The sequence below is a fragment of the Capra hircus genome, chromosome 16 (assembly GCF_001704415.2).
Source record: "Capra hircus breed San Clemente chromosome 16, ASM170441v1, whole genome shotgun sequence".
In the NCBI taxonomy this organism is placed as follows: domain Eukaryota; kingdom Metazoa; phylum Chordata; class Mammalia; order Artiodactyla; family Bovidae; genus Capra; species Capra hircus.
In genome coordinates, this window is record NC_030823.1 from 53,637,013 (window position 1) to 53,662,722 (window position 25,710).

General features: G+C 37.3%; 1 protein-coding gene across 6 annotated transcripts in view; it reads left to right on the forward strand.

Moving 5' to 3' along the window:
• The window catches only part of KLHL20 (kelch like family member 20), a 66,918-nt gene that overhangs the window by 18,596 nt on the left and 22,612 nt on the right, over window positions 1-25,710 (forward strand). For 5 of the 6 annotated variants that reach the window (XM_013970398.2, XM_013970396.2, XM_013970394.2 and 2 more), the window contains one exon: window positions 11,474-12,047. In XM_013970398.2, the coding sequence (XP_013825852.1) occupies window positions 11,505-12,047 (543 nt within the window). In that variant the 5' untranslated portion in view covers window positions 11,474-11,504. Of the gene's footprint in view, window positions 1-9,935; window positions 10,005-11,473; window positions 12,048-25,710 lie in introns of those variants that run through there. The other variant, XM_013970399.2, reaches the window with a different exon arrangement.

The window sequence follows — 25,710 nt, forward strand, 5'->3', positions numbered from 1 at the left end:
GTCGCTCAGTCGTGTCCGACTCTTTGCAACCCCATGAACCACAGCATGCCAGGCCTCCCTGTCCATCACCAACTCCCAGAATCTACCCAAACCCATGTCCATTGAGCCGGTGATGCCATCCAACCATCTTATCCTATGTCGTCCCCTTCTCCTCTTGCCCTCAATCTTTCCCAGCATCAGGGTCTTTTCAAATGAGTCAGCTCTTTGCATCAGGTGGCCAAAGTATTGGAGTTTCAGCTTCAACATCAGTTCTTCCAGTGAACACCCAGGTCTGATCTCCTTTAGGATGGACTGGTTGGATCTCCTTGCAGTCCAGCGGACTCTCAAGAGTCTTTTCCAACACCACAGTTCAAAAGCATCAATTCTTCGGCGCTCAGCTTTCTTTATAGTCCAACCCTCACATCCATACATGACTACTGGAAAAACCATAGCCTTGACTAGATGGACCTTAGTCAGCAAAGTAATGTCTCTGCTTTTTAATATGCTGTCTAGGTTGGTCATAACTTTCCTTCCAAGGAGTAAGTGTCTTTTAATTTCATGGCTGCAGTCACCATCTGCAGTGATTTTGGAGCCCAGAAAAATAAAATCAGCCAGTGTTTCCACTGTTTCCCCATCTATTTCCCATGACGTGATGGACCAGATGCCATGATCTTCGTTTTCTGAATGTTGAGCTTTAAGCCAACTTCTTCACCTCCTCTTTCACTTTCATCAGAGGCTCTTTAGTTCTTCTTCACTTTCTGCCACAAGAGTGGTGTCATCTGCATATCTGAGGTTATTGATATTTCTCCTTGCAGTCTTGATTCCAGCTTGTGCTTCTTCCAGCCCAGCGTTTTTCATGATGTACTCTGCATAGAAGTTAACTAAGCAGTAATTTATGACAAATACACTTAGACCCACCTGTTACTTGTAGGTACTGTTAACTAGTCCCTTTTTGAAAGACATTTATTTTATGGTTTGCTGTTATAACCAGTTCTTCTATGAATATCCTTGTATGTGGTTTTTGACCAATTGTGTAAGTATAAAATAAATTCTTAGATATTAAATTCCCCAAAGAGTATGTGCATTTTAAAACTTTGAATTACAAATTCCCATCCTTAGAGATTATACCTGTCTGTAGTCTCACCAACAGTGTGACTGGTTCCCAAGATATTATTTTTTAATCATTGGTATAATTTAGAGACACTAAAATATTTTGCAGTGTAATTCTTCCATCTTAAATATAGGAAACTGGACCCAATTTTATTATGAATTGGTTTATTCACTCATCAAACATTTATATCGTACTTGTTTTATATTTGTATACTGTATATATACAGGTAGAGTGATGGAAAGACATGTAACAGATACTATAATGCATCATGAAGGATTTTAATAGAGATGTACACATCTGCTTTGTAGAGATGAAGAAAGCTTCACAGAGGTGGTGATATTTGAGCTGGATCTTCTAGAAAGGATAAGAATTTGTATTAAAGAATATACTTGAAAAGATAAGAATTAAAGAAGGGAGATAGTGAAATATGCCATAAACAGAAAGAATGGCTGTGCTGCCCAAAAAACAAAAAGACTCCAAGATCTGAAAGTGTATGACATGTATAGAATGGTAAGTATATCTGGAGTGTAGAGTATATGAGGGAGGAAGAAGGGAAAGGAAGGTAGGGGGAAAGAGCCTGAAAAGTGAGGCTACAACCACTAGAAAGAGTCTATACCCTTTAGGTATTTAAGAACCAATGGATGTTGTTATACAATTGAGATTTGTTCTTTGGGTTGATATTTAAGAAGATAGGATGTGGACTAGAAAGAAGGAAGAAAGGATAGTTAAAAAGTACTAATTTAAAGGAGTTTGTGGGGAATTCTCTTGTGGTCCAGAAGTTAGGGCTCTGCACTTTCTCTGCTGAGGGCCTGGGTTCGATCCCTGCTTGGGGAGCTAATCCCACAAGCTGTGCAGCAATGAAGAAAAAAGCTGTGGCAGTTAAAGCCGATGAGAGCCTGAAGTAGATCTGTGGCAGTAGGACTGAGAGAAGAGTTTGGAATTGAGAGTTTGTTTAATAGTAAAATCAAGAGGATTTGGTGGATACAGAGTGAGGAAGAGGTAATGGTACAAGCACCTCCAAAGATCTCAGGTTAGTGCCGCCATAATGAAATGAAAGTACAGGAAGAGGACAGGTTTCACCAAGCCAAGAACAGATTCTCTCTTACGTTCTTTAGATTATTATGTCTAGGAAACAGCCAGGCAGAGATAGCCAGCATATTGGAATATGGGTCTATGGCAGAAGAATGGTTTGAAAATTGTGAATCACCAGTATGCAGAAGATTCTTGAAGTTGTATGTGTGAATGAGAGTAGAGCAGAAAAGGAGGATGCCAAAAACAGAATCCTAGGGAGTACCAGGGGTGTTTCAGGTGGGGCCTAAGATGAAAACCCAGTGAAGGTTCCTAAGTGGGTAAGAAGCTTTAGATTCTTTGGGTCTTATTTTATTTAATTGTATCTAGAGTTTTTACTGACAGTGTTCACTCATGGTGAACATCAGATGAGCTCCTTGAGTTCAACATCAAAAGGCAAATCCCGTTCAGATCTCTTGTCTTTAGAATTACTGATTTATTCTAGTCAGTCTAAAATGTATGCCTCAAAATAAATTATAAAATACACCAGCTTGATTTGGCTCTTTCTTGGTGTGGCATGCCCTGTAGGTTGGCTTGCTCAATACATCTCCCTTTCCTCCTTCTTCTATTTAGACACAAGAAAAATAAAGTTATACTTTATATCTTTAATATTATTTTCATTTGCGGATGGCTTATGTAACACGTATGGGACTTCTCTGTTGGCTCACTGATAAAGTAACCACCGCCAATGCAGAGGACACAGGTTCAATCCCTGGATTGGGAAGATCCCCTGGAGAAGGAAATTCCAGCCCATTTCAGTATTCTTGCCTGGAAAATCACATGGACAGAAGAACCCGGCAGGCTACAGTCCATGGGGTCGCAAAAGAGTTGGACATGACTTAGCAACTAAATAAGAAAAACTTTTAACACAGTGCTGCCATTGAGATGTCAGTGGAAGTTGCTGAGAGGTATCCTAGGAAGATTTGTTTTTCTGACATAAAAGGAGAAACCAGCTTGTTTACATGACCTTCCTCCATCACTTGCCTTGATTGCTGGGCCAAGGCACCTAGTGCTGACCCTTGTTTCATCCAGTAAACAGTGATGAGATGTCTTAGAATTGAAGTATTCATGACCTATTTTCAGATTAAGGAATTAACAGCCTGGCTTTCTGGTACAGAATCAGGTCTGGAATGTAGTGCCTAGTGGATGCTCTTCTAATAAGCAACACTGGAGCCTTGAGATGTTATTTCTGTTTTAAGGATTTGTATGCACAAACCTCTAGCTCTCCCTATCCAGGCGTGCTTAGTACGTTATATGAAGGTCACCTCAGCTGCATCTTTTAAGAGCAGTGTTAGTCACTCAGTCGAGTCCAACTCTTTGTGACCCCCATTGTAGCCCACCAGGCTCCTCTGTCCATAGAATTCTCCAGGCAAGAATACTGGAGTGGGTTGCCATTCCCTTCTCCAAAGGATCTTCCTGACCCAGGGATCGAACCTGAGTCTCCTGCATTGCAAGCAAATTCTTTACCATTTGAGTCACTGGGGAGGCCCCAAGAAAGGTAATCTGTGTCCAAATTAAGACAAATTTTTGAAGTATAAAAGGAGAGATGGTTGTTTAGTAGATAGGGAGCACAATTCCAAGCTAAAGAAAGAGAAAATGACTCTTTCCTCAATTAAGACTTACTTTTGAGGTAGATCTGAGGAAGTGCCATGATAGCTTTGCAATTTAAGTTGACTCACACGTTTTGGGTATGTGGAAAGGCTTTTTTTGAATGTACTTTTTGTTTAGTCTCTCAGTCACGTCCAACTCTGTGGCCCTATGGACTATAGCCCACCAGGCTTCTCTGCCTATGGAATTTTCCAGGGAAGAATACTGGAGCAGGATGCCATTTCCTTCCTCCTCCAGGTTATCTTCCCTTCCAGGGATTGAACCTATGTCTCTTGTGTCTCCTACATTGGCAGGCAGATTCATTACCACTAGTGCTACCTGGGAAGTGGTATAGAGAGGTACTAAAACTGTAATATTCCCTTAGTAAAAATGAAGAATATTTAAAATATTTTACTTGTTGTTTGGTTTATGTTTTCTACATGCACATTACTTGATTCTTCTATCATTTAAGGAGATTTTTATATTCATGGGAATGACCCATCCATTTACCTAGCCTGCATTTCCTTAACCTCCTAAAAAGTCATGAGAATTTCACCTTCACTCACTTCAAAAATTCATTCCTACCTTCACTCAGATAGGCTCTCTCTGAAATCGTTAAGTCCTAATAACTGGTTTTCTGACTGTAACCTCTTGAATGCTCACTCCATCTGTTCTTTGACCTAGTCATAATCAACATGGCTTTTGTCTCGTGTTTTTACACAGTTTACTCCTACAACCACTTCAACCATTTTATGGCCGCTACTCACTCAACTCTTGAGTATATCCATGGCATTTCTCAAGTCTAGATTAATGCAGGCATTTATATTCTCTAATTTGGGCTAGAGATTACTGCTGGATAAAACCAGTCACAGGGAATTCATGCTACTGTAGTCAGAGTCTTTAATATCATTGAGCCAACAATGTTATCCAAAATCAATGCTTACTCATTCCTCACAGTAGCTATTTCACATCCTCACCCATTCTTCTCATGACCCTCTTAGCACTCCTTTCAGTAGCAGCAAGTGATCTGTTCCCCCAACTCCTACTTCACAAAAAAAGATAGAGGCCATCAGGTATGAACTTCCTCCAGCTTCTGGCACATCCTTAGCCAGAAATATCTATCCGTTTCCACACTGTGTTTCCTCCCACTCCTTTCCCCTGATCGCTTATGGGGAGCCCTTCTTCCTTTTTATCTATGATCCATCCTTCTGTATTTCTTTATATTCCACTGTTCAAGAATTTTGCTCCGTCATTTATTCTCTCCCTCTTTACATATATTTTAAAACTTCACCCTCCTTCTGTTTCATTGCTTCAATATATAATCGTTTTCCTGCTATTACTCTCTTAAAGTAGACTTAGAACTTTATGTCTCTTTTCACAGCCATGCTTCTTTCTAGAAATACTGCATACTCATTGTTGCTTTATTTGCTTTCATTGAGAACTGCCATCAAATACATCAGATTTTTACTGAATGTTTAGGAATAATGAAAGAAGCCATAAAATTCTTAGCCATTCAACATTTTTTCACTGGCTGTTTCTGTCCTTAAATCACAGCCTGCCACCATTTTTAACCAGTCTTCATTTCTTTTGCTTTCTGGGTTTTTTTTTAATTAATTAATTTGTTTTAGTTGGGGGCTAATTACTTAACAATATTATAGTGGTTTTTGCCATACATTGATATGAATCAGCCATGGGTGTACATGTGTTCCCCATCCTGAACCCCCCTCCCACCTCCCTCCCCATCCCATCCCTCAGGGTCATCCCAGTGCACCGGCCCTGAGCACCCTGTCTCATGCATTGAACTTGGACTGGCGATCTAGTTCACATAAGATAATATACATGTTTCAATGTTTTTCTCTCAAATCATCCAACTCTCACTTTCTCCCATAGAGTCCAAAAGTCTGTTCTTTACATCTGTGTCTCTTTTGCTGTCACATATAGGGTCATTGTTACCATCTTTCTAAATTCCATGTATATGTGTCAATATACTATATTGGTGTTTTTCTTTCTGACTTACTTCACTCTGTATAATAGACTCCAGTCTCATCTATCTCATTAGAACTGATTCAAATGCATTCTTTTTAATAGCTGAGTAATATTCCATTGTGTATATATACCACAGCTTTCTTATCCATTCATCTGCCAGTGGACATCTAGGTTGCTTCCATGTCCTGGCTATTGTAAACAGTGCCATGATGAACATTGGGGTACACGTTTCATTCTGGTTTCCTTGGTGTGTATGCCCAGCAGTGGGATTGCTAGGTCGTATGGCAGTTCTTTCTGTTTTAATTCTCTCTTTCTCCCCTTAAAACTTTCTCTTTTTGAAATTACCATTACTTTATTAGACTGAGTAGCTTGGGTCTCTCTGTTCCAATCTTGATACCTCTAGTGCTCTGTGCTCAGTCACTTCAGTCATGTCTGACTCTTTGTGACTCCATGGTCTGTAGCTTTCCAGGCTCCCCTGTCCATGGGATTTTCCTGGCAAGAATAAAAACAGAGACTAAAAAACAAAGTCCTCATATGCTTTTTAGATAGTTCATGTAAGTGCATGGCATAACTTCATGTAAGGCAGAGAGTGGTGGGGACTGTGTGAAATAATATTCCGAGCCCTCCTAATGATATTTAAATTCAATTTAGATTTCAAAACGTAAGAAACCAAAAAGTACTGCAAATGAAGGACATCTAATAATCATCCCAAGGGCTGTCACCTTGCATTTTATAACTGAAAGGCTTAAACAGATATTTCTTTAAAAACACCGTCTGTCTCTGAAGTAAATGTTGCCCATTCCCACAGAATGTGAAATAATAATTTTTAAAAAATTAATAACAGCTTTTTTGTTCCCATTATATAGAGAAATTCAAGTGTAGGAATCATTTCTTAAAATTACTTCATATATAATGTCTGATGCCTATTTACAGAATTTTTTAGATTTACTGACATTTTGGTACATCCAGATCCTTATTGTTTTATTTTATATGTTTGACAGTGACTTTGCTGTTATATTTTTTTCTCTTTATAGCTGCATTTTGAATCATTACTTTTTTCACATTGTTTTTTCCTTTCATCTTAGGTCAACATTCTTTTTGTAAAAACTGACAGCTTCCACTGAGAAATTTTATTTATTAGTCAAATTCATTAGTCAGTAATTAATTAAACTTTAATTTGTGTTAAAATAACCACTTGCTAAATGCAGGCTGTGGAACCATACCCTCAGAGATTTTGATTCTCTATCCCCTCTTAAGAATCTGTGTTTTTACCAAGCACCCTCACGTAGCTGGTATTAGAGAAATAGTATTTTAAAACTGAATGTAACAGCCCAATAGGAATTGGGCTAGCCACTGTGAAAAAAGAGTATCTAGTCTTCTTCCAACATGTTACTTCATTTGAAAGAAAAGATACAAATTCAAACCATACTTCTAAATTTACCAATACCATTTTTAGAAAATTGGATAATAATAGAGCAAGAGTCTCTATAATACACAGAAGTAGTTGGCCAGTCAAAGCAAGGGTTATTTTCTATATTCAAGTTGGTTAGTAAATTTAGATATGTGGCTAATTTCACATATTAACTACTTGTTTTTGGTATCAGAAAGTTTGGGGTTGGGATTAACAGTTTCTTGACTCAAACTGGCATAATCAATATAGCAGTCTTTTATTTACATAACAAGAAGGCCAGAAGTAAGGTGGGCTCCAGGGTTGGTCAATGCATGACTTGATAGTACCATACTAGACCCAAGTTTTCTCTGTGTCTCCAGTGTAACCTCTTCAATATTAGCTTCATCCTAACCTAAAATTGCAAGAGAATTCAGGCTTCATCCTTATAGCTGGGTACATGATCAGCTTCCCTTGAAGTACATGGCTGGTAAAGAACAAACTAAGGTTATGTTAAGGTTTGAGAGAGTTGATGGTAAATATTCCATTTACAGACTTTATCTTGAAGTTCTGCTTTTCATAAGTGTTTAGTGAATACAAAGTCTGCTAAACTTATTGGCACATTTTATACCCTTTTGGTTTTAGAAAGACTAACTCTTCCCTAGAATTGGCAGTCCTTTTGTGGAAGAAGGCAAAAGCTCTATTTGGTCTCCATAGTTTGTTAACTGTGGATAGAATCCAGAAAAATCCTTCCACCTAGCTTCTTCAACCTTACGACACATGTAGATTAGTCTTGCAAATTAAGTTAATAAAAATACTATTTGAGTTCAATTTCTTTATTTAATATATTATACATATATTTACTGTAATATCCTTCATTCACTGTTGGGATAGAAATCCACAGATTGAGAAATTAAATAGTTTGAGATCCTCTGGTTTCTCTAGATGAATTTTCACTTGGACAGTCAGGCTTGCTCCCCCACACCTTTAATTAAAAGCTTTCCTAATTAGAAAAAAAAGATACATATGAATTTACTTATAAAACAGAAACTGACTCACAGATATAGAAAACAAATTTATGGTTACCAAAGAGGATAACTGGGGGCGGGGGCTTGGGGGAGAGGTACAAATTAGAAGTTTAGAAGATAAACATATACACTTAATTGTATTTAAAATAAGCAGCAAGGACCTACTGTATAGCACATGGAAATATATTCACTATCTTATAATAAACTATAATGGAAAATCTTAAAAAGAACATATAAGTATGTAAATCTGCAAATACATATGCATGAGTGTGTATGTAGAGTGTGTGCACAACTGAATCACCTTGCTGTGTGTGTGTTAGTCACTCAGTCCTGTATGACTCTCTGCGAGCCCATGGACTGTAGCTGCCAGGCTCCTCTGTCCATATGATTCAAGTCAAGAATACTGGATTGGGTTGCCATTTCCTTCTCCAGGGGATCTTCCCAACCCAGGGATCAAACCAGGTCTCCCGCATTGCAGGCAGATTCTTTACCAGCTGAGCCACAAGGGAAGCCCTTGGAGTCAGAGTACCTAGTACCTATTAATACATTTAGACAAATTCCAACACTGTCACTTTCCTTGTGAGGTAAGTGTAATTATTCCCACATTACAAATGATGAACTTGAGGATCAGAGAAGTTAAACCATTTGCCCAAGATTATACCTTGTAAATGATGGAACTAACATTTGAGTCTATGTTTGCCTGGCTACAGACTAGGCATTCTTTCAAGAGAACTAGACAAGAAAGTTTGGAGGGTATAGGAAGAAAAGTTTAATTCATTTGACAACTATTTAATGAGCACTAAATCCAGGTGTTGAGGTATAGCATTGAGCAAAAGAGAACAAAGGCTTTGTTTTCATGGAGCTTATGCTCTGTTTGGGAGAGAAAGCCAATACATTTTATCAGGAAATAATTATTTAAGAAGAAAAATTGAGCACAGTAAAGGGTACAGGATAGTAGAAGTAAGAGATGCTTTCTCATGTAAGGTGGTCTGATAAGTTGACATGTGAACAGAGATCTGAAAGAAATGAGGGAATGAGCTCTGCAGATATTTGGGGAGGAACCTTTCAGGAAGAAGGATTAAGGCTCTGAAGCAAGAAAGGCCTTGGCATGTCCCATAAGCAGCAAGGAAGTCTGTGTGACTAGAGAACCATGAGCAAGGGAAGAGTGGAAGATGAATTCAGAGAGTTAGCTTCGGGAGGACTCATACAGAAGTTCGTAAGCTCTACAGGCTTTGTTTTTTACTATGAGTGTTTAAAAGATTTTGAGCAGAGAAATGGTACAATATGAATTTTCTAAAGGATCGTTTTGGTTGTTTAGAGACGAGACTATAAATCAGTAAAGGTGAAAGCAGGCAGATCACTTAGGCAGCTGTTATATAAAGAAGTGTGAAGATAGCCTGAATTAGGCCGTGTGTTCAGTTGCTCATTTGTGTCCGGCTTTTTGCAACCCCGTGGACTGTAGCCCATCAGGCTCCTCTGTCTATGGGATTTCCCAGGCAAGAATACTAGAGTATGTTGCTGTTTCCTTCTCCAGAGGATCTTCCCAACCCAGGGATCAGGAATTAGGATGAGACTAGTGGAAAATGAAGAGAAATAGTTGGATTCTAGAAATTTGGGTGTCAGAATTGGCTGATGGCTTGCATTTGAAGGTATGTGGAAGGAAAAGGGCTCCAAAATGTTTGACCTGAGCAACTAGAACAATGAAATTATCTTTAATTGATCTGGGAAGACTAGAAGGGAGACTTGTACTTGGGTGAAAGTAGTCAAGAAGTCAAGGAATCAGTTTTAGTATTTGAGATATATTGAGTTTGAGTGATTTGGGGACATCCATATGGATCTGAATTCAGAACTTACCCGGGTAAGAGTTAAGAATCCTTTAGTCATTTATATACGGGCGATGGAAAATATGAGATTAAATGTACTTCTCAAGAATGTGTATAGAGAGCATAGAAAACAGAACTTACGTAGATATGTAGAAATTAGCTTCCATGTTGTACTTGGGTGAAATAAAAAATTGTTTATATCTGAGTTCAACAGTACCATCTTTGTGTACATAATTAAGATTGCAACAAAAACTCTTTAATTTCAACATACAATGTCAGTGTTATAATGGGAATTTTTGAATTGGTCTTGTCTTTAATGGTGGTTCTTTTTCAAAGCTGGAGTATACCACTGTTAACCTCGTGATTTATTCTTTCAGCATCTACTACAAACGACACCAATAAAGTACTGTGGCTAAAGGCTCTTTTGGTTGTTTATGTGGGTGGTAAAAATTGTTTTTTAACTGCTCAGCTTTCAGTTTCAGTTTTAAATTGTCAGGCATAAATTGTGCTGTTTCTACCAGATGTCAGGTATTATGAATAGTTTGTACTGTAGAATACATTTACCTGTAGGCTCAGGCCAAGCATAGATTAAATTTATAAGTGCTTTGGAAAAACAGATGGCAAAGAACTGAATGTAGTTTCTTCTTCCTAAAATGTTCTTTTAGAGTCTCCTCTCCTTTCTAGGGGATTCACTCAACATTGGTGCTGTAGTTTTAGAGGTAGTAAACTAATACTGTCCCTTGTGGACCAGATATTAAACTATCTCAGTACAGTCATAGATGATTAGTTTCTGAGACTAACTTTAGGCTGACCTAAAACCCAGTGATCAGGACACTGAAGTCACCTACCTCCCTTTGTAATAACATGATACCTTTTAAAGAACTGTACATCAGAAGACTGCCTAGCAAGTATAGAATCAGAAACAGAAGTATAGTGATGTGTGCTTGCATATTTCACCTAAACTATGGAAAAACCCAATGTAATATTTCCACTTCACACACACACACACACACAAATACATACCCTTGTAATAACTGAGAGCATATGCCAATCAGGTATATGTTCCAGGATAAACAAATATTTCATAGATTTTGCCTTTCTGAATCATATTTTTTATCCTGGTTACCCTCTTTCTTTCTATTCATGTATATCTCCTTGTTCTAGATAATTAGGTTTCCTGATTGCCTCTTTATATTCCTTTGAATTTTCCTTAGTCCATAGCTAAATGCTTTGTAAACTATAAAAAATAGTAAATATTTGTCAAAAACATAGTTACCGTCTTCACTGAGGGGCACAGATTCTCTTTTTTCCTCCATGTTGATACAGTGTGATGGTTATGAAAATTCAAATATTTTAGTTCTAATTATTTGTCAGTAATTTGTTTGTGGCATTTACTTAGTAAATTAACCCTGAATCTCTACATATGAAATACAAATGAAATGCTGGAATGAGCTTCTAAAAATATTGCCATCTTCTTTTCTCTCTCCTACCCCCATTCCTGTAGGTGTACCAACATTCGGCCAGGAGAGACTGGAATGGATGTAACAAGCCGCTGCACCCTTGGAGACCCCAACAAATTGCCAGAAGGGGTTCCCCAACCTGCCCGCATGCCCTATATCTCAGACAAGCACCCTCGACAAACCTTGGAGGTGATTAACCTTCTGAGAAAACACCGGGAGCTATGCGATGTGGTACTAGTTGTGGGCGCTAAGAAGATATATGCCCATCGAGTCATTTTGTCAGCCTGTAGTCCCTACTTCCGAGCTATGTTTACAGGAGAATTGGCAGAGAGCCGTCAGACGGAAGTAGTGATCCGAGACATAGATGAGAGGGCTATGGAACTACTGATAGACTTTGCATATACCTCCCAGATAACTGTGGAAGAGGGCAATGTTCAGACCCTCTTGCCAGCTGCTTGCCTTCTCCAGCTGGCAGAAATACAAGAAGCCTGTTGTGAATTCTTGAAGAGACAATTAGATCCTTCAAACTGCCTGGGCATTCGGGCTTTTGCTGACACACATTCATGTCGTGAGTTACTAAGGATAGCAGACAAGTTCACTCAACATAATTTTCAAGAGGTGAGTTGTACTTGGTGGTTTGAATGCATCCACAATGTATTTGTTAGGAGAACAATATAGTATATCAGATTATTTGGTAAGCTAATAATCAGAAAAATGAAATTAGATGTTATCAAAGAATTTATTAAACCTATTATTTTTCATTTATTCATTCATTTAATAAATATCTGTGAAGCTACTATACTTCCACCACTGTGCTTGGGAACAGAAGCTACAGTAGTGAACAAGATGCCTAGAGTGTTTGTTCTAGCGGAGACTTATAATCTGGCACAGAAGACAGCTACTGAATTCATAATTACATAAATAATTAATTAGAGTTAATGAGTGCTACAAAGAAGCCCTGGATAATTTAACAATGCATTACAGAGAGATTTAACTTTGGTTCTGGAACAGTTCATCCAAGATTCTGAGACATGAAAAAGCATAACAAGTTTGAGGAACTGAAAGAAACCCAGTGAGATCCAGAGAGCAATAAAGAATGTTACATAATGATTTTATAGAAGAAACAGGGCCAGATCACATTGGAGTTAATAGACCATGTTAAGAATTTGAAATTTGATCTTAAGACCAGCAGAAAACCATTAAAGGATTTTAAGCAAAGGAATGGCATGTCCATTTTATTCTTTAGTATCACTTTTCTGTCCAACAGGATAACGTCCAGTGAATGGATCCAAGATTTAAAAAATACAAAGTGAAACCATGAAAATAGTAGAAGATGACACAAAACAATTCCTTTTGAAGAGGTCTTTCTAATTGACTAACCCAAAAAGCATAGAAGAAAATATTGATAGATTTGACTATATAAATATTCTAAAATTTTGCATGGTAAAACAATAATGAGAGAAAAAATTAAAGACAAACTAAGGGAAAACATTTGCAACTCATATTACAGATGATATCTTTAATATATCAAGAGCTCCTTATTGGTCAATAACCTAGGCCAGTGACCTGAAAATGGGTAGTAAACAAGAAGTTCAGATTGCCCTTAAACATGAAAATCTGCTCAGGTTTGATTACAAATATCCAGAAGTTTGGTTACACACCCTGTTAACAAGGGTGAAATAGCTAATTGCTGCTGCTGCTGCTAAGTCACTTCAGTTGTGTCCAACTCTGTGTGACCCCATAGACGGCAGCCCACCAGGCTCCCTCGTCCCTGGGATTCTCCAGGCAAGAACACTGGAGTGGGTTGCCATTTCCTTCTCCAATGCACGAAAGTGAAAAATGAAAGTGAAGTCACTCAGTCCTGTCAGACTCTTAGCGACCCCATGGACTGCAGCCTACCAGGCTCCTCCATCCATAGGGTTTTCCAGGCAAGAGTACTGGAGTGGGGGGCCATTACCTTCTCCAAGCTAATTGCTAGCATAAGTATAAACTGATATAACCCCTCTGAAAGGAAATTGGGCAGTATATCAAAATTACACACATTTTGCTCATGCTCTTTGTCTTGGCAATCCCATTTCTGGGAATCTACTACAGATGTAATGGAGAGGGGAACAGCTTGAGGAGGAAAAACCATTGGTTCCATTTTAGATATATTCAGTTTGATACGCCTGTGAAATATCTATAGAGATATTGAGCAACTCACTGTTTATATGAGTCTGTATCTCTGCAAAGAGGTTAGGCTGAGATTAAAATTCAGGAGTTATCAACATAGCAATGCCTGCAATGCAGGAGAACTGGGTTCGATTCCTGAGTTGGGAAGATCCCCTGGAGAAGGAAATGGCAACCCACTCCATTATTCTTGCCTGGAGAATCCCATGGATAGAGGAGCCTCGCAGGCTACAATCTGTGGGGTCACAAGAGTCAGACATGATTGAGCGACTAAGCACAACAACACAGTAATGAAGTTATAATAATTAAAATGTGTCGTAGCCCTTTTTAGGCAGGATATAACCCTGAAGCCATAAAAGAAAAGACTGATAAGATTAATTGTATATAAATTTAAAACTTTTATAACAAAAAGCATCATAAGCAAGGTTAAAAAAATCATTGCCAATGTGATTACCTAGTAGGAGGAGAGAAAAGCCCTCAAGTTTTTCCAGTATTGAAGGATGATTAGTGAAAAAGCAATTGGCAAATAAAACTGAGAATAACTAGAATAGAGAGAGGAGAAAAACCAGCATGGGCATCATGAAATGCAAAGGTAGGGACTGTATAGAAAGGAAGATATACACACACACATATGCACATACACACACACATACGCACATACACACACATACGTACATACACATACACATACGTACATACACACACACAGTTGGCCTTCCATATTTGCTGGTTCTGCATTCACAGATTGAACCAACCGTGGATCAAAAATATGACAAAAAAATTTAATAAAGTTCCCAAAGGTAACATTTGAATTTGTCAGGTGCTGGCAACTATTTACATATCATTTACATTGTATTAGGTATTATAATTAATCTAGAGTTCTTAAAGTATATGGGAGGATGTGTGTAAGTTACATGTAAATACTATGCCATTTTATATGAGTCTTGAGCATCTAGGAATTTTGGTATCCTGGGGACATGGAGGAGGTGGAGTGCGGAACAGTCCTGGGACCAATCTTCCTTAGATACCAAGGGAAAGCTATGCTAGAACATCCAGGAAGTTTCTAAAATTTAATATTAGAATCATTGTCTTTAAGAAATATGAAAACATTTTGAAACTAAAGACAGAGCAAATCAGTGTAGCTCTGAGTCCAAAAATAGATGTTTCAAATCAGTGGTTCAGTTCAGTCGCTCAGTCATGTCTATCTAACTCGGCGACCCCATGGACTGCAGCATGCCAGGCTTCTCTGACTGCAGCACGCCTCGAGCTTGCTCAAACTCATGTCCATCAAGTCGGTGATGCCATCCAGCCACCTTATCTTCTGTCGTCCCCTTCTCCTGCCTTCAATTGTTCCCAGCATCAGGGTCTTTTCCAAGGAGTCAGTTCTTTGCATCAGGTGGCCAAAGAACTGGAGCTTCAGCTTCAGCATTAGTCCTTCCAGTGAATATTCAGGACTGATTTCATTTAGGATTGACTGGTTTGATCAAGTCAGTGGAGGAAGGTAAATTTGTTTAATATATGTCATTAGTAAAACTGGTTATTTGCGGGGGGGGGGTCAGGAAATAAACTCTTTAAACAGATGGAATTCTCAATGGATAAATAAACCCAAAAATTTAAATTCTAAAAGTACTAGAAGAAAGCATTAGTAGGCTGAGGGTAAAAATGGCCTTTCTAGGCAGGATATAACCCAGAAGCCTGATAAATTTGACTGCATAAAAATTAAATGTTATTGTTCATAACAACAGTAACAAGCAAAAAGCACCTTAAACTAAATTAAATAATGCCAAACTCTGAAAACCTATTTGGAGCATACATGACAGAAGAAATACTAATTCTTATAAGACTCACAAATTGAATGAGAAAAACCATTAAAAAAAATACAGCAGAAAAATAGGCAAAAGATATGAATAAGCAACATATAAAAATATTAAATGTAAATTAAACATGAAAAGATACCATTACACATAACTAAAAAAAATACATTAAAACAACATTTCTTAACCTATCAGATTGGAAAAAACAATTTTTAAACTTTATTTGAAAAAACTATCAAAAATATATATATTAAAAAAACTGTAGGAAAAAGAAGAAACTTTCACATACCCTTTACTGAGATTCATCACTTGTTAACATTTTGCTACTTTTTCTTTATCATTTTGTCCTTATTATATATTTTTCTTTCAGCAGTTTGAGGGTATGTTGCATACATCATATTCCTTTACTCCTGAACTTTTCAGTGTGTATCATCCCTTATCAGTTGTGTCATCTGCAAATATCTTTCTATTCAGTAGGTTGTTCTTTTGTTTTGTCAGTGGTTTCCTTTGCTGTGCAAAAGCTTTTAAGTGTAATTAGGTCCCATGTGTCTATTTTTGCTTTTATTTCCTTTACTTTAGGAGATGCATCCAAAAATATATTGCTGTGATTATGTCAAAGAGTGTTCTACTGATGTTTCCTTCTAGGAGTTTCATAGTATGTGGTCTTATGTTTAGGTCTTTAATCCATTTTGAAGGGCTTTTTTCTATTTTTTTTCAAAAACAGTCAGTTTAATTCATAGTATTATTCATAGAACTTTTGGTGGAGGAGTGTTTATTTTTTTAATTTTTATTGAAATGTAATTGATTTACAATGTTGTGTTAGTTTTAGATATACAATAAAGTGATCATTATGATTCTTTTTACATTGTCTTCCATTATAAATTATAAGGTATTGAATATAGTGGTTGACAATAGGTCCTTGTTGGTTATCTATTTTATATATAGTGCATGCTTAGTCACTTCAGTCATGTCCGACTCTCTGTGACCCCATGGACCATGGCCCACCACGCTCCTCTGTCCATGGGATTCTCCAGGCAAGAATACAGGAGTGGGTTGCCATTTCCTTCTCCATTTATATATAATATTATATGTATTTGAATCCCTACCTCCTAATTCATTTCGAGTTTACTTTTGAATATGATGTTAGAGAATGTTCTAATTTCATTCTTTTATGTAGCTGTCCAGTTTTTTCCAGCACAACTTATTAAAGAGACTGTCTTTTCTCCATTGTATATTCTTGCCTCCTTCAGTTTCAGTTCAGTTCAGTTGCTCAGTTGTGTCTGACTCTTTGCGACCCCATGAACCACAGCACGCCAGTCCTTCCTGTCCATCATCAACTCCCGGAGTTTACCCAAACTCATGTCCATTGAGTCGGTGATGCCATCCAACCATCTCATCCTCTGTTGTCCCCTTCTCCTCCTGCCCTCAATCTTTCCCAGCATCAGGATCTTTTCCAGTGAGTCAGCTCTTCGCATCAGGTGGCCAAACTATTGGAGTTTCACCTTCAACATCAGTCCCTCCAATGAACAACCAGGACTGATCTCCTTTAGGATGGACTGATTGGATCTCCTTGCAGTCCAAGGGACTCTCAAGAGTCTTCTCCAACACCACAGTTCAAAAGCATCAATTCTTTTGCACTCAGCTTTCTTTATAGTCCAACTCTCACATCCATACATGACTACTGGAAAAACCATAGCCTTGACTAGACGGACCTTTGTTGACAAAGTAATGTCTCTGCTTTTTAATATGCTGTCTAGGTTGGTCATGATGTTCCTTCCAAGGAGTAAGTGTCTTTTAATTTCATGGCTGCAGTCACCCTCTGCAGGGATTTTGGAGCCCAAAAAAAAAAAATTCAGCCGCTGTTTCCCCATCTATTTGCCATGAAGTGATGGGACCAGATGCCATGATCTTCGTTTTCTGAATGTTGAGCTTTAAGCCAACTATTTCACTCTCCTCTTTCACTTTCATTAAGAGGCTCTTTAGTTCTTCTTCACTTTCTGCCATAAGGGTGGTGTCATCTGCATATCTCAGGTTCTTGATATTTCTTCCGGCAGTCTTGATTCCAGCTTGTGCTTCTTTCAGCCCAGCATTTCTCATGATGTACTCTGCATAGAAGTTAAATAAGCAGAGTGACAATATACAGCCTTGACGTACTCCTTTTCCTATTTGGAACCAGTCTGTTGTTCCATGTCCAGTTCTAACTGTTGCTTCCTGACCTGCATGTAGGTTTCTAAAGAAGCAGGTCAGGTGGTCTGGTTTTCCCATCTCTTGAAGAATTTTCCACAACTTATTGTGATCCACACAGTCAAAGGCTTTGGCATAGTCAATCAAGCAGAAATAGATGTTTTTCTGGAACTCTCTTGCTTTTTCCATGATCCAGCGGATGTTGGCAATTTGATCTCTGGTTCCTCTGCCTTTTCTAAAACCAGCTTGAACATCTGGAGGTTCACAGTTCATGTATTGCTGAAGCCTGGCTTGGAGAATTTTGAGCATTACTTTACTAGCGTGTGAGATGAGTACTATTGTACAGCAGTTTGAGCATTCTTTGGCATTGTCTTTCTTTGGGATTGGAGTGAAAACCGGCCTTTTCCAGTCCTGTGGCCACTGCTGAGTTTTCCAAATTTGCTGACACAGTGGGTACAGTGCTTTCAGAGCATCATCTTTCAGGATTTAAAATAGCTCAACTGGAATTCCATCACCTCCACTAGCTTTCTTTATAGTGATGCTTCCTAAAGCCCACTTGACTTCCGATTCCAGGATATCTGGCTTTAGGTGAGTGATCACACCATCATGATTATCTGGGTCATGAAAATCTTTTTTGTACAGGTCTTCTGTGTATTCTTGCCGTCTCTTCTTAATGTCTTCTGTTAGGTCCATACCATTTCTGTCCTTTATTGAGCCCATCTTTGCATGAAATGTTCCCTTGGTATCTCTAATTTTCTTGCCTCCTTAGTTATAGCTTATTTGACCATAAATGTGTCGGTGTGTTTCTGGGCTTTCTGTCCTGTTCCATTAACCTATTCGTCTGTTTTGTGTCAGTGCCATACTGTTTTGATTGGGCTTCCCAGGTGGCTCAGTGGTAAAGAATCTTCCTGCTGACAGAGAAGATATGGGTTCAATCCCTGGATCGGGAACATCCCCTGGAGAAGGAAATGACAACCTGCTCCAGTTTCTTGCCTGGAGAATCCCATGGACAGAAGAGCCTGACTTGCTATAGTGCATTGGTTCACAAAGAGTTAGACATGACTGAGCAACTGAGCATACACACAAGACACACACACCATACTGTTTTGATTACTATAGCTCTGTAGTATAATTGGAAGTCAGGGAACATGATTCCTCCAGCTCTGTTCTTTCTCCAGATTGTTTTGGCTGTTGGAGGTCTTTTATGTTTCCATACCAATTTTTAAATATTTGTTTAGTTCTGTGAAAAATGTCATTGGTCATTTGATAGGAATTGCATTTGATCTATAGGTTGATTTGGGGACTAGAGTCATTTTAACAATATTGATTCTTCCCATCCAAGAGCACATATCTTTCAATCTATTTATGTTGTCTTCAGTTTCTTTCATCAGTATCTTATAGTTTTCAGAGCACAGGTCTTTGCTTCTCAGGCAAGCTTATTCCTAGGTATTTTATTCTTTTTGATGTGATGATAAGTGAGACTGTTTCCTTAATTTCTCCTTCTGATACTTGACTGTTTGTTAGTTTATAGAAATGCAACAGATTTCTGTGTATTAATTTTGTATTCTGCAACTATACTGAAGTCATTGGTGAGCTCTAGTAGTTTTCTGACGGAGAAGGCAATGGCACCCCACTCCAGTACTCTTGCCTGGAAAATCCCATGGATGGAGGAGCCTGGTAGACTGCAGTCCATGGGATCGCGAAGAGTCGGACACGACAGAGCGACTTCACTTTCACTTTTCACTTTTCACTTTCATGCATTGGAGAAGGAAATGGCAACCCACTCCAGTGTTCTTGCCTGGAGAATCCCGGGGACGGGGGAGCCTGGTGGCCTTCCATCTATGGGGTCGCACAGAGTCGGACACAACTGAAGCAACTTAGCAGCAGCAGCAGCAGTAGTTTTCTGAAGGCATCATTAGGATTTTCTATGTATAGTATCTCATCTGCAAACAATGACAGTTTTATGTCTTCCTTTCCCATTTGGATTTCTTTTATTTTTCTTCTCTGCTTGATGTGGCAAGGACTTCCAAAACTATGTTGAATAAAAACGGTGAGAGTGGTCATGCTTGTCTTATTCTTAATCTTACAGGAAATGCAAGTATATTCTCTGTATGCCTGCCTTTGGGAGAATTTTTATCATAAATGGACACTTTATCAGAAGCTTTTTCTGCATCCACTGAGATGATCATATAGTTTTTGTTCTTCAGTTTGTTAATATAGTGTATCACATTGATTGATTTGCAGATATTTGAAAATTCTTGCATCCCTAGGATAAATCTCACTTAATCATGGTGGGTGATCCTTCTAATGCATTGTTGGATTCAGTTTGCCTGTATTATTTTGTTGAGGATTTTTGCATCTTTGTCCATTGATGATAGTGACATGTACTTTTCTTTTTTGTGTGTGATATCTTTGTCTGGTTTCATGTCATAGTGATGATGGCTTCATAGGAGATTGCAGAAGTGTTCCTTCCTCTGCAATTTTTGGGAATAGTATAGGTGTTAAGTCATCTCTAAATGTTTGGTAGAATGTTTGAAGCTATCTGGTCCTAGACTTTTGTTTGTTGGGAATTTTTAAATTACTGATTCAATTTCAGTACTGGTAATTGGTCTGTTCATATTTTCTGTTTCTTCCTGGTTCAGTCTTGGGAAACCGTACCTTTGTAAGAAATTGTCCATTTCTTCTAGGTTGTACCCTTTATTGGCATAGAGCTGTTTATCACAGTCTCTGTGATCCTTTGTATTTCTGTGGTGTTGGTTTTAACTTCTTCTGTTTCATTTCTGATTTTATTGATTTGGGCCCTTTCCCTTTTTTATTTTTTTTACTTTTTTTTATTGAAATGTAGTTCATATACAATTTTGTGTTATTTTTTGGTGTATAACAAAGTGATTCAGTTTATATAGATAAAATGTATGATATAGCATATAAGTTTATATACATATATATGGAAGTCAGTTTTATATATCTACATATTTGGCTATTTTTAAGATTCTCTTCCATTTTGGTTGTTAAAAAATTCTGAATGTAGTTCCCTGTGCTATAGTGTAGGACCTTATTGTTTGTTGTTTATCTATTTTATATGTAGTAGGATATATCTGTTAATCCTAAACTCCTAATTTATCCTTCTTTTGCCCTTTCCACTTTAACTAACCATAAATTTGCTTTCTATGTCTGTGAGGTGAGTCTGTTCCTGTTTGGTAAATTAATTCATTTTATCAGTTTTTTTAGATTCCACATGTAAGTGGTATATATAATATTTATCTGTCTGACTTATTTAGCTGAGTATGATAATCTCTAGGTCCACTCATGTTGCTGCAAAATGGTATTAGGTCATTTTTATGGCTGAGTAATATTCCAGTGTGTTTGCATACACACACACACACACACACACACACACACACACATCTTTATCCATTCATCTGTTGATGGATCCTTAGGTTGCTTCCATGTCTTGGTTATTGTAAATAGTGTTGCTGTGAACCCTGTGCTGCCTATATCTTTCTGAATTAAAGTTTTCATCTTTTCTGGATATATGCCAAGAACTGGTATTGCTTGATCAGGTGATAGTTCTATCTTTAGTTTTTTAAGGAACCTCCATACTCTCCATGGTGGCCACATCAATTTACATACCCACCAACAGTGTAGGCTGCTGCTGCTGCTAAGTCGCTTCAGTTGTGTCCAACTCTGTGTGACCCTATAGACGGCAGCCCACCAGGTTCCTCTGTCCCTGGGATTCTCCAGGCAAAAACACTGGAGTGAGTTGCCATCTCCTTCTCCAGTACACAAAAGTGAAAAGTGAAAGGGAAGTCGCTCAGTCACGTCCGACCCTTAGTAACCCCATGGACTACAGCCTACCAGGCTCCTCCATCCATGGGATTCTCCAGGCAAGAGTACTGGAGTGGATTGCCATTGCCTTCTCCAAACAGTGTAGGAGGATTCCTTTTTCTCCACACTCTCTCCAGCATTTATTATTTGTAGAACTTTTGATGAGGTCCATTCTGACCATTGTGAGGTGATATCCCATTGCAGTTTTGGTTTGCATTTCTCTAATAACTAATAGTGTAGAATATCTTTTCTTATACCTGTTGGCCATCTGTATGTCTTCTCTGAAGAAATGTCTATTTAGATCTTCTGCCCATTTTTTGATGTGATTGCTTGTTTTTTTAATATATTGACCTATATGCACCATTTTTGTATTTTGGAAATTAAGCCCTTGCCAACTGCATCATTTGCAAATATATTCTCCCATTCTGTAGATTGTCTTTCTGTTTTGTTTATGGTGTTCTTCTGCTGTGGAAAAGTTTATAACTTTAATTAGGTTCTACTTGTTTATTTTTGCTTTTGCCTTAGTAGATTGACCTAAGACACCTTTCTTATTGATTTTCTGTGTAGATGATCTGTCCATTGATGTCATCGAGATATTATTGTATTCCTTGCAATTTCTCCCTTTATGTCTGTTAGTATTAATTAAGGTATTTAGGAGCTCCTATATTGTGGGCTTATATTTTAACGAGTATAATATCCTTTTCTTATATTGATCTTTTTACCAATGTCTTTTTATGATGTCTTTCTTTATCTTTCTCTGTGGTCTTTGTTTTAAAGTCTATCTTGTCTGATGTGAGTACTGCTACTCCTGCTTTCTTATCCTTTCCACTTGCCTGAAGTATCTTTTTTCTATCCCCTCACTTTCAGTCTGTGTGTATCTTTCATCCTAAAGTGCATCATTTGTAGGCAGCATATTTTAGGCTTTTATTATCCAATCTGCCACTCTATGTCATTTGACTGGAGCATTTAGTCTATTGACATTTGAGGTAATTATTGACATATATTTATTTCCATTTTAAACCTTATTTTCCAGTTGATTTTGTATTACTTTATTCTTTTCATTTTTCCTTTTGTGTTTGATGGTTTTCTTTTGTATTATGCTTAAGTTCTCTTTTTGCTTTTTGTGAATCTATTGTATGTTTTTGATTTGTGGTTGCCTTGGTTTTCAAGTATGTTAACCCATTACTGTATCTACTTTAAACTGGTAATTATATCATCTCAAATACATTTTTAAAATTTTTAAATTTTCTTACTTCCTTCCCCTATATTTTATCATTTCAATGTCCTATTTTACATATTCATGTTAATGCTTTTGCTGTTGTATTTATAATCAATTTCATAAATTTTTTTTTCTTTTTTTATTTTATTTTATTTTTTTTTTTAATTTTAAAATCTTTAATTCTTACATGCGTTCCCAAACATGAACCCCCCTCCCACCTCCCTCCCCTAAATTTTTTTTACTTAAAAAGAAACCTCTGTACTGGTTTATTTAAGTGATCTATAATCCCTTTATATATTTGCTTTTCCTATTATGATTTTCTCTTTCCTATAGATTCTCTTTTTTAAAGATGTATTTGTTTTATTTTTGGCTGTGCTGGGTCTTCATTGCTGCACATGGGCTTTCTCTAGTTGTAGCAAGCGAGGGCTACTCTTCATTGCAGTGCTTGGGCTTCCCATTGTAGTGGCTTCTCTTGTTGCAGAGCCATGGGCTCTGGGCATGTGAGTTTCAGTAATTGCTGCTCATGGGCTCAGCAGTTGCAGCTGCTGGGTTCTAGAGCATGGGCTCAGTAGTTGTGATACACAGACATAGTGGCCTTATGGCATGTGGGATCTTCTGGACCAGGGACTGAACCCGTGTCCCCTGCACTGGCTGGCAAATTCCCCACCAGTGGACCACCAGGGAAGTCCTTAATTTTTTTAGTATATAGGAAGGTTTGTATTTTTGTTCTGATGGTTACTTTTGTAAACTAGAAAAAGAAGAGCAAATTAAACCCAAAATAGAAGGAACAAAGAATAAAGGATAGAGCAAAAATCAATGTTACTTTGAAAAAAACTGATGAACCTCTAGCTGTACTTATCAAGAAAAAAAGGAAAGAAGATACAGATTACCAGTATCAGAAATAAAAGACATCACTATAAATCCCTCAGACATTAAAAAGGATAAAACAGAATATCATGAGCAACATTTTGCTAAGTTCAACAACTAAGATGAAATTGACAAATTTTTTGGAAAACACAAATTACAAGAACTTAAGAAACAGAAAACCAGAATAACTCTCTATATCTGTGAAAGAAATTGAATTAATAATTTTAAAACCTTCCCACAAAAAAGCAATCCCAAATGGTGAATTCTGTCAAACATTTCAGAAAGAAATAATGTAACCCTATATAAAATCTTCCAGAAAAACGTGCAGGAGGTTGCCAAATAAGGTCAAAATTACCCTAATGTGCAAACCACAAACACTAGAGGAAAACTGCAGATCAGTACCTCTCATGAATTTATATGGGAGAATCCTTAATATAATATTGATTCTAACAAAATATTAAAGAGGAATAATCATGACTAAATGGAGTTTATACTTCATAAAAATTAACTGCATCAGTATTTTATAGTCAAACTTAATTTTTCATTCAGAGTAAACTTCCTACAACTTCTTTAATGGATTTGACTTTTAACTTTGTTCCACTATTTTTAAAAATCAAATCCACTCTGCAAAAAATAAAGATTTGCCATCATTGAGAATTTCCAAAATAATTTGCCAAAGTCATTGGACCCCAGATTAAGAAATCCCTGCTTTAGACTCTTTGGGGATGATGGTAATGTTCTATATCTTGATCGTGGTAATGATTACATGATGTGTACATTTATCAAAATTTATTGAACTGTATGTTTTAAATAAAGTTGATTTTTTTTTATTTGTTGCTTTAAACATAGCTTGAGTTTTAGTTCTAAGATAGTTACAAATATCTGAAGAATATTCTTAATAGCACAGAAGGTTTTAGAATCCCTTGCAGTTCTAACCCTGCCTCCAAAGTGAACCTGATATAACGAAATCTCAGTGAAGAAAACCTTACTTTGTTCATGGACTAGAATGGTTCTGTGTAGATGCAAAATAAGTCACCATTTAGGGCTTACCACTTGTGATTCATTTAAATTATTTTCAGACTTAAATCTCTATTTAATTTCCTTCTATTTTCTTATGCCTAACTTCATTCATCCTGGAGGAGGAAATGACAACCTACTCCAGTATTCGTGCCTGGGAAATCCCATAGGCAGAGGAGTCTGGTGGGCTACAGTCCATGGGGTCACAAAGAGTCAGACATGACTTAGCAACTAAACAACAACAAATTTAATTCATACAGTGTTATGCTTGCTCATAAACATAATTTTTTTCTTTCAACTCAATGCCACTGAGTTCACCATTCATTTCTGTTACAACTCTAGAATATTTTCCTTATTCATTCTTGTTTTCAGCTTTATTCATTCTTCAAACTGCATCTACATTTATCTGAAGAAACTGAAAGTAAGCTTTTACCATAATAGTGTGGGACTTAAAATTTAGATTTCCTGGAAACTCTTATTTAAAAAGCAGTTATTTGGGGGCTTCCCTGGTGGCCCAATGGTTATGACTTCACCTTACAATGTAGGGGATGCAGGTTTGATCCTACATGCATCAGAGAGCTAAAAACCCCACATGCCTCAGCCCCCCAAAAACAAAACATAAGACAGAAGCAATATTGTAACAAATTCAATAAAGACTTTTTAAATGATCCACATTAAAAAAAAAAAAAAAAAAACTTCAAAAATAAAAGGCGGTTATTTTAAAGCAGTATTTTCTTAACCTGGTTGTTTGGTTCGAGGATAGAATTTAGTGCTAGATTTGCCCTAATGGTAGATCATTAATATCTTTGTTCATCAAAAGTATTCTTTTTACTCTTAGTGCCAAAAAATATTTTCTCATACAGATGTTTTTGTCTTCTTGTCCTCTAAGGTTTCCATTAAGTGACTTGTTAATATCAGAGTGATTTATTCATAAACTTCAAACTTGGTGATCCTTGATATTTATATAATATTTGTTTTATAATCACTAAATTGAGGGAAATTTTTATACTCTGACAAGATCCTAAAACAATGTTAAGGAACTTCACAAAGATATATGATATGATTTGTCTTAGTAAGAAATCAAATTGAAGAAAAATTAAGAAGAAAGAAACATACAGCCTTGTTAAAGTTTTGCATGCTGAAGGTCAGCATACTTCATCTAGAACTTGGCCCCAAGTCTGGCCCT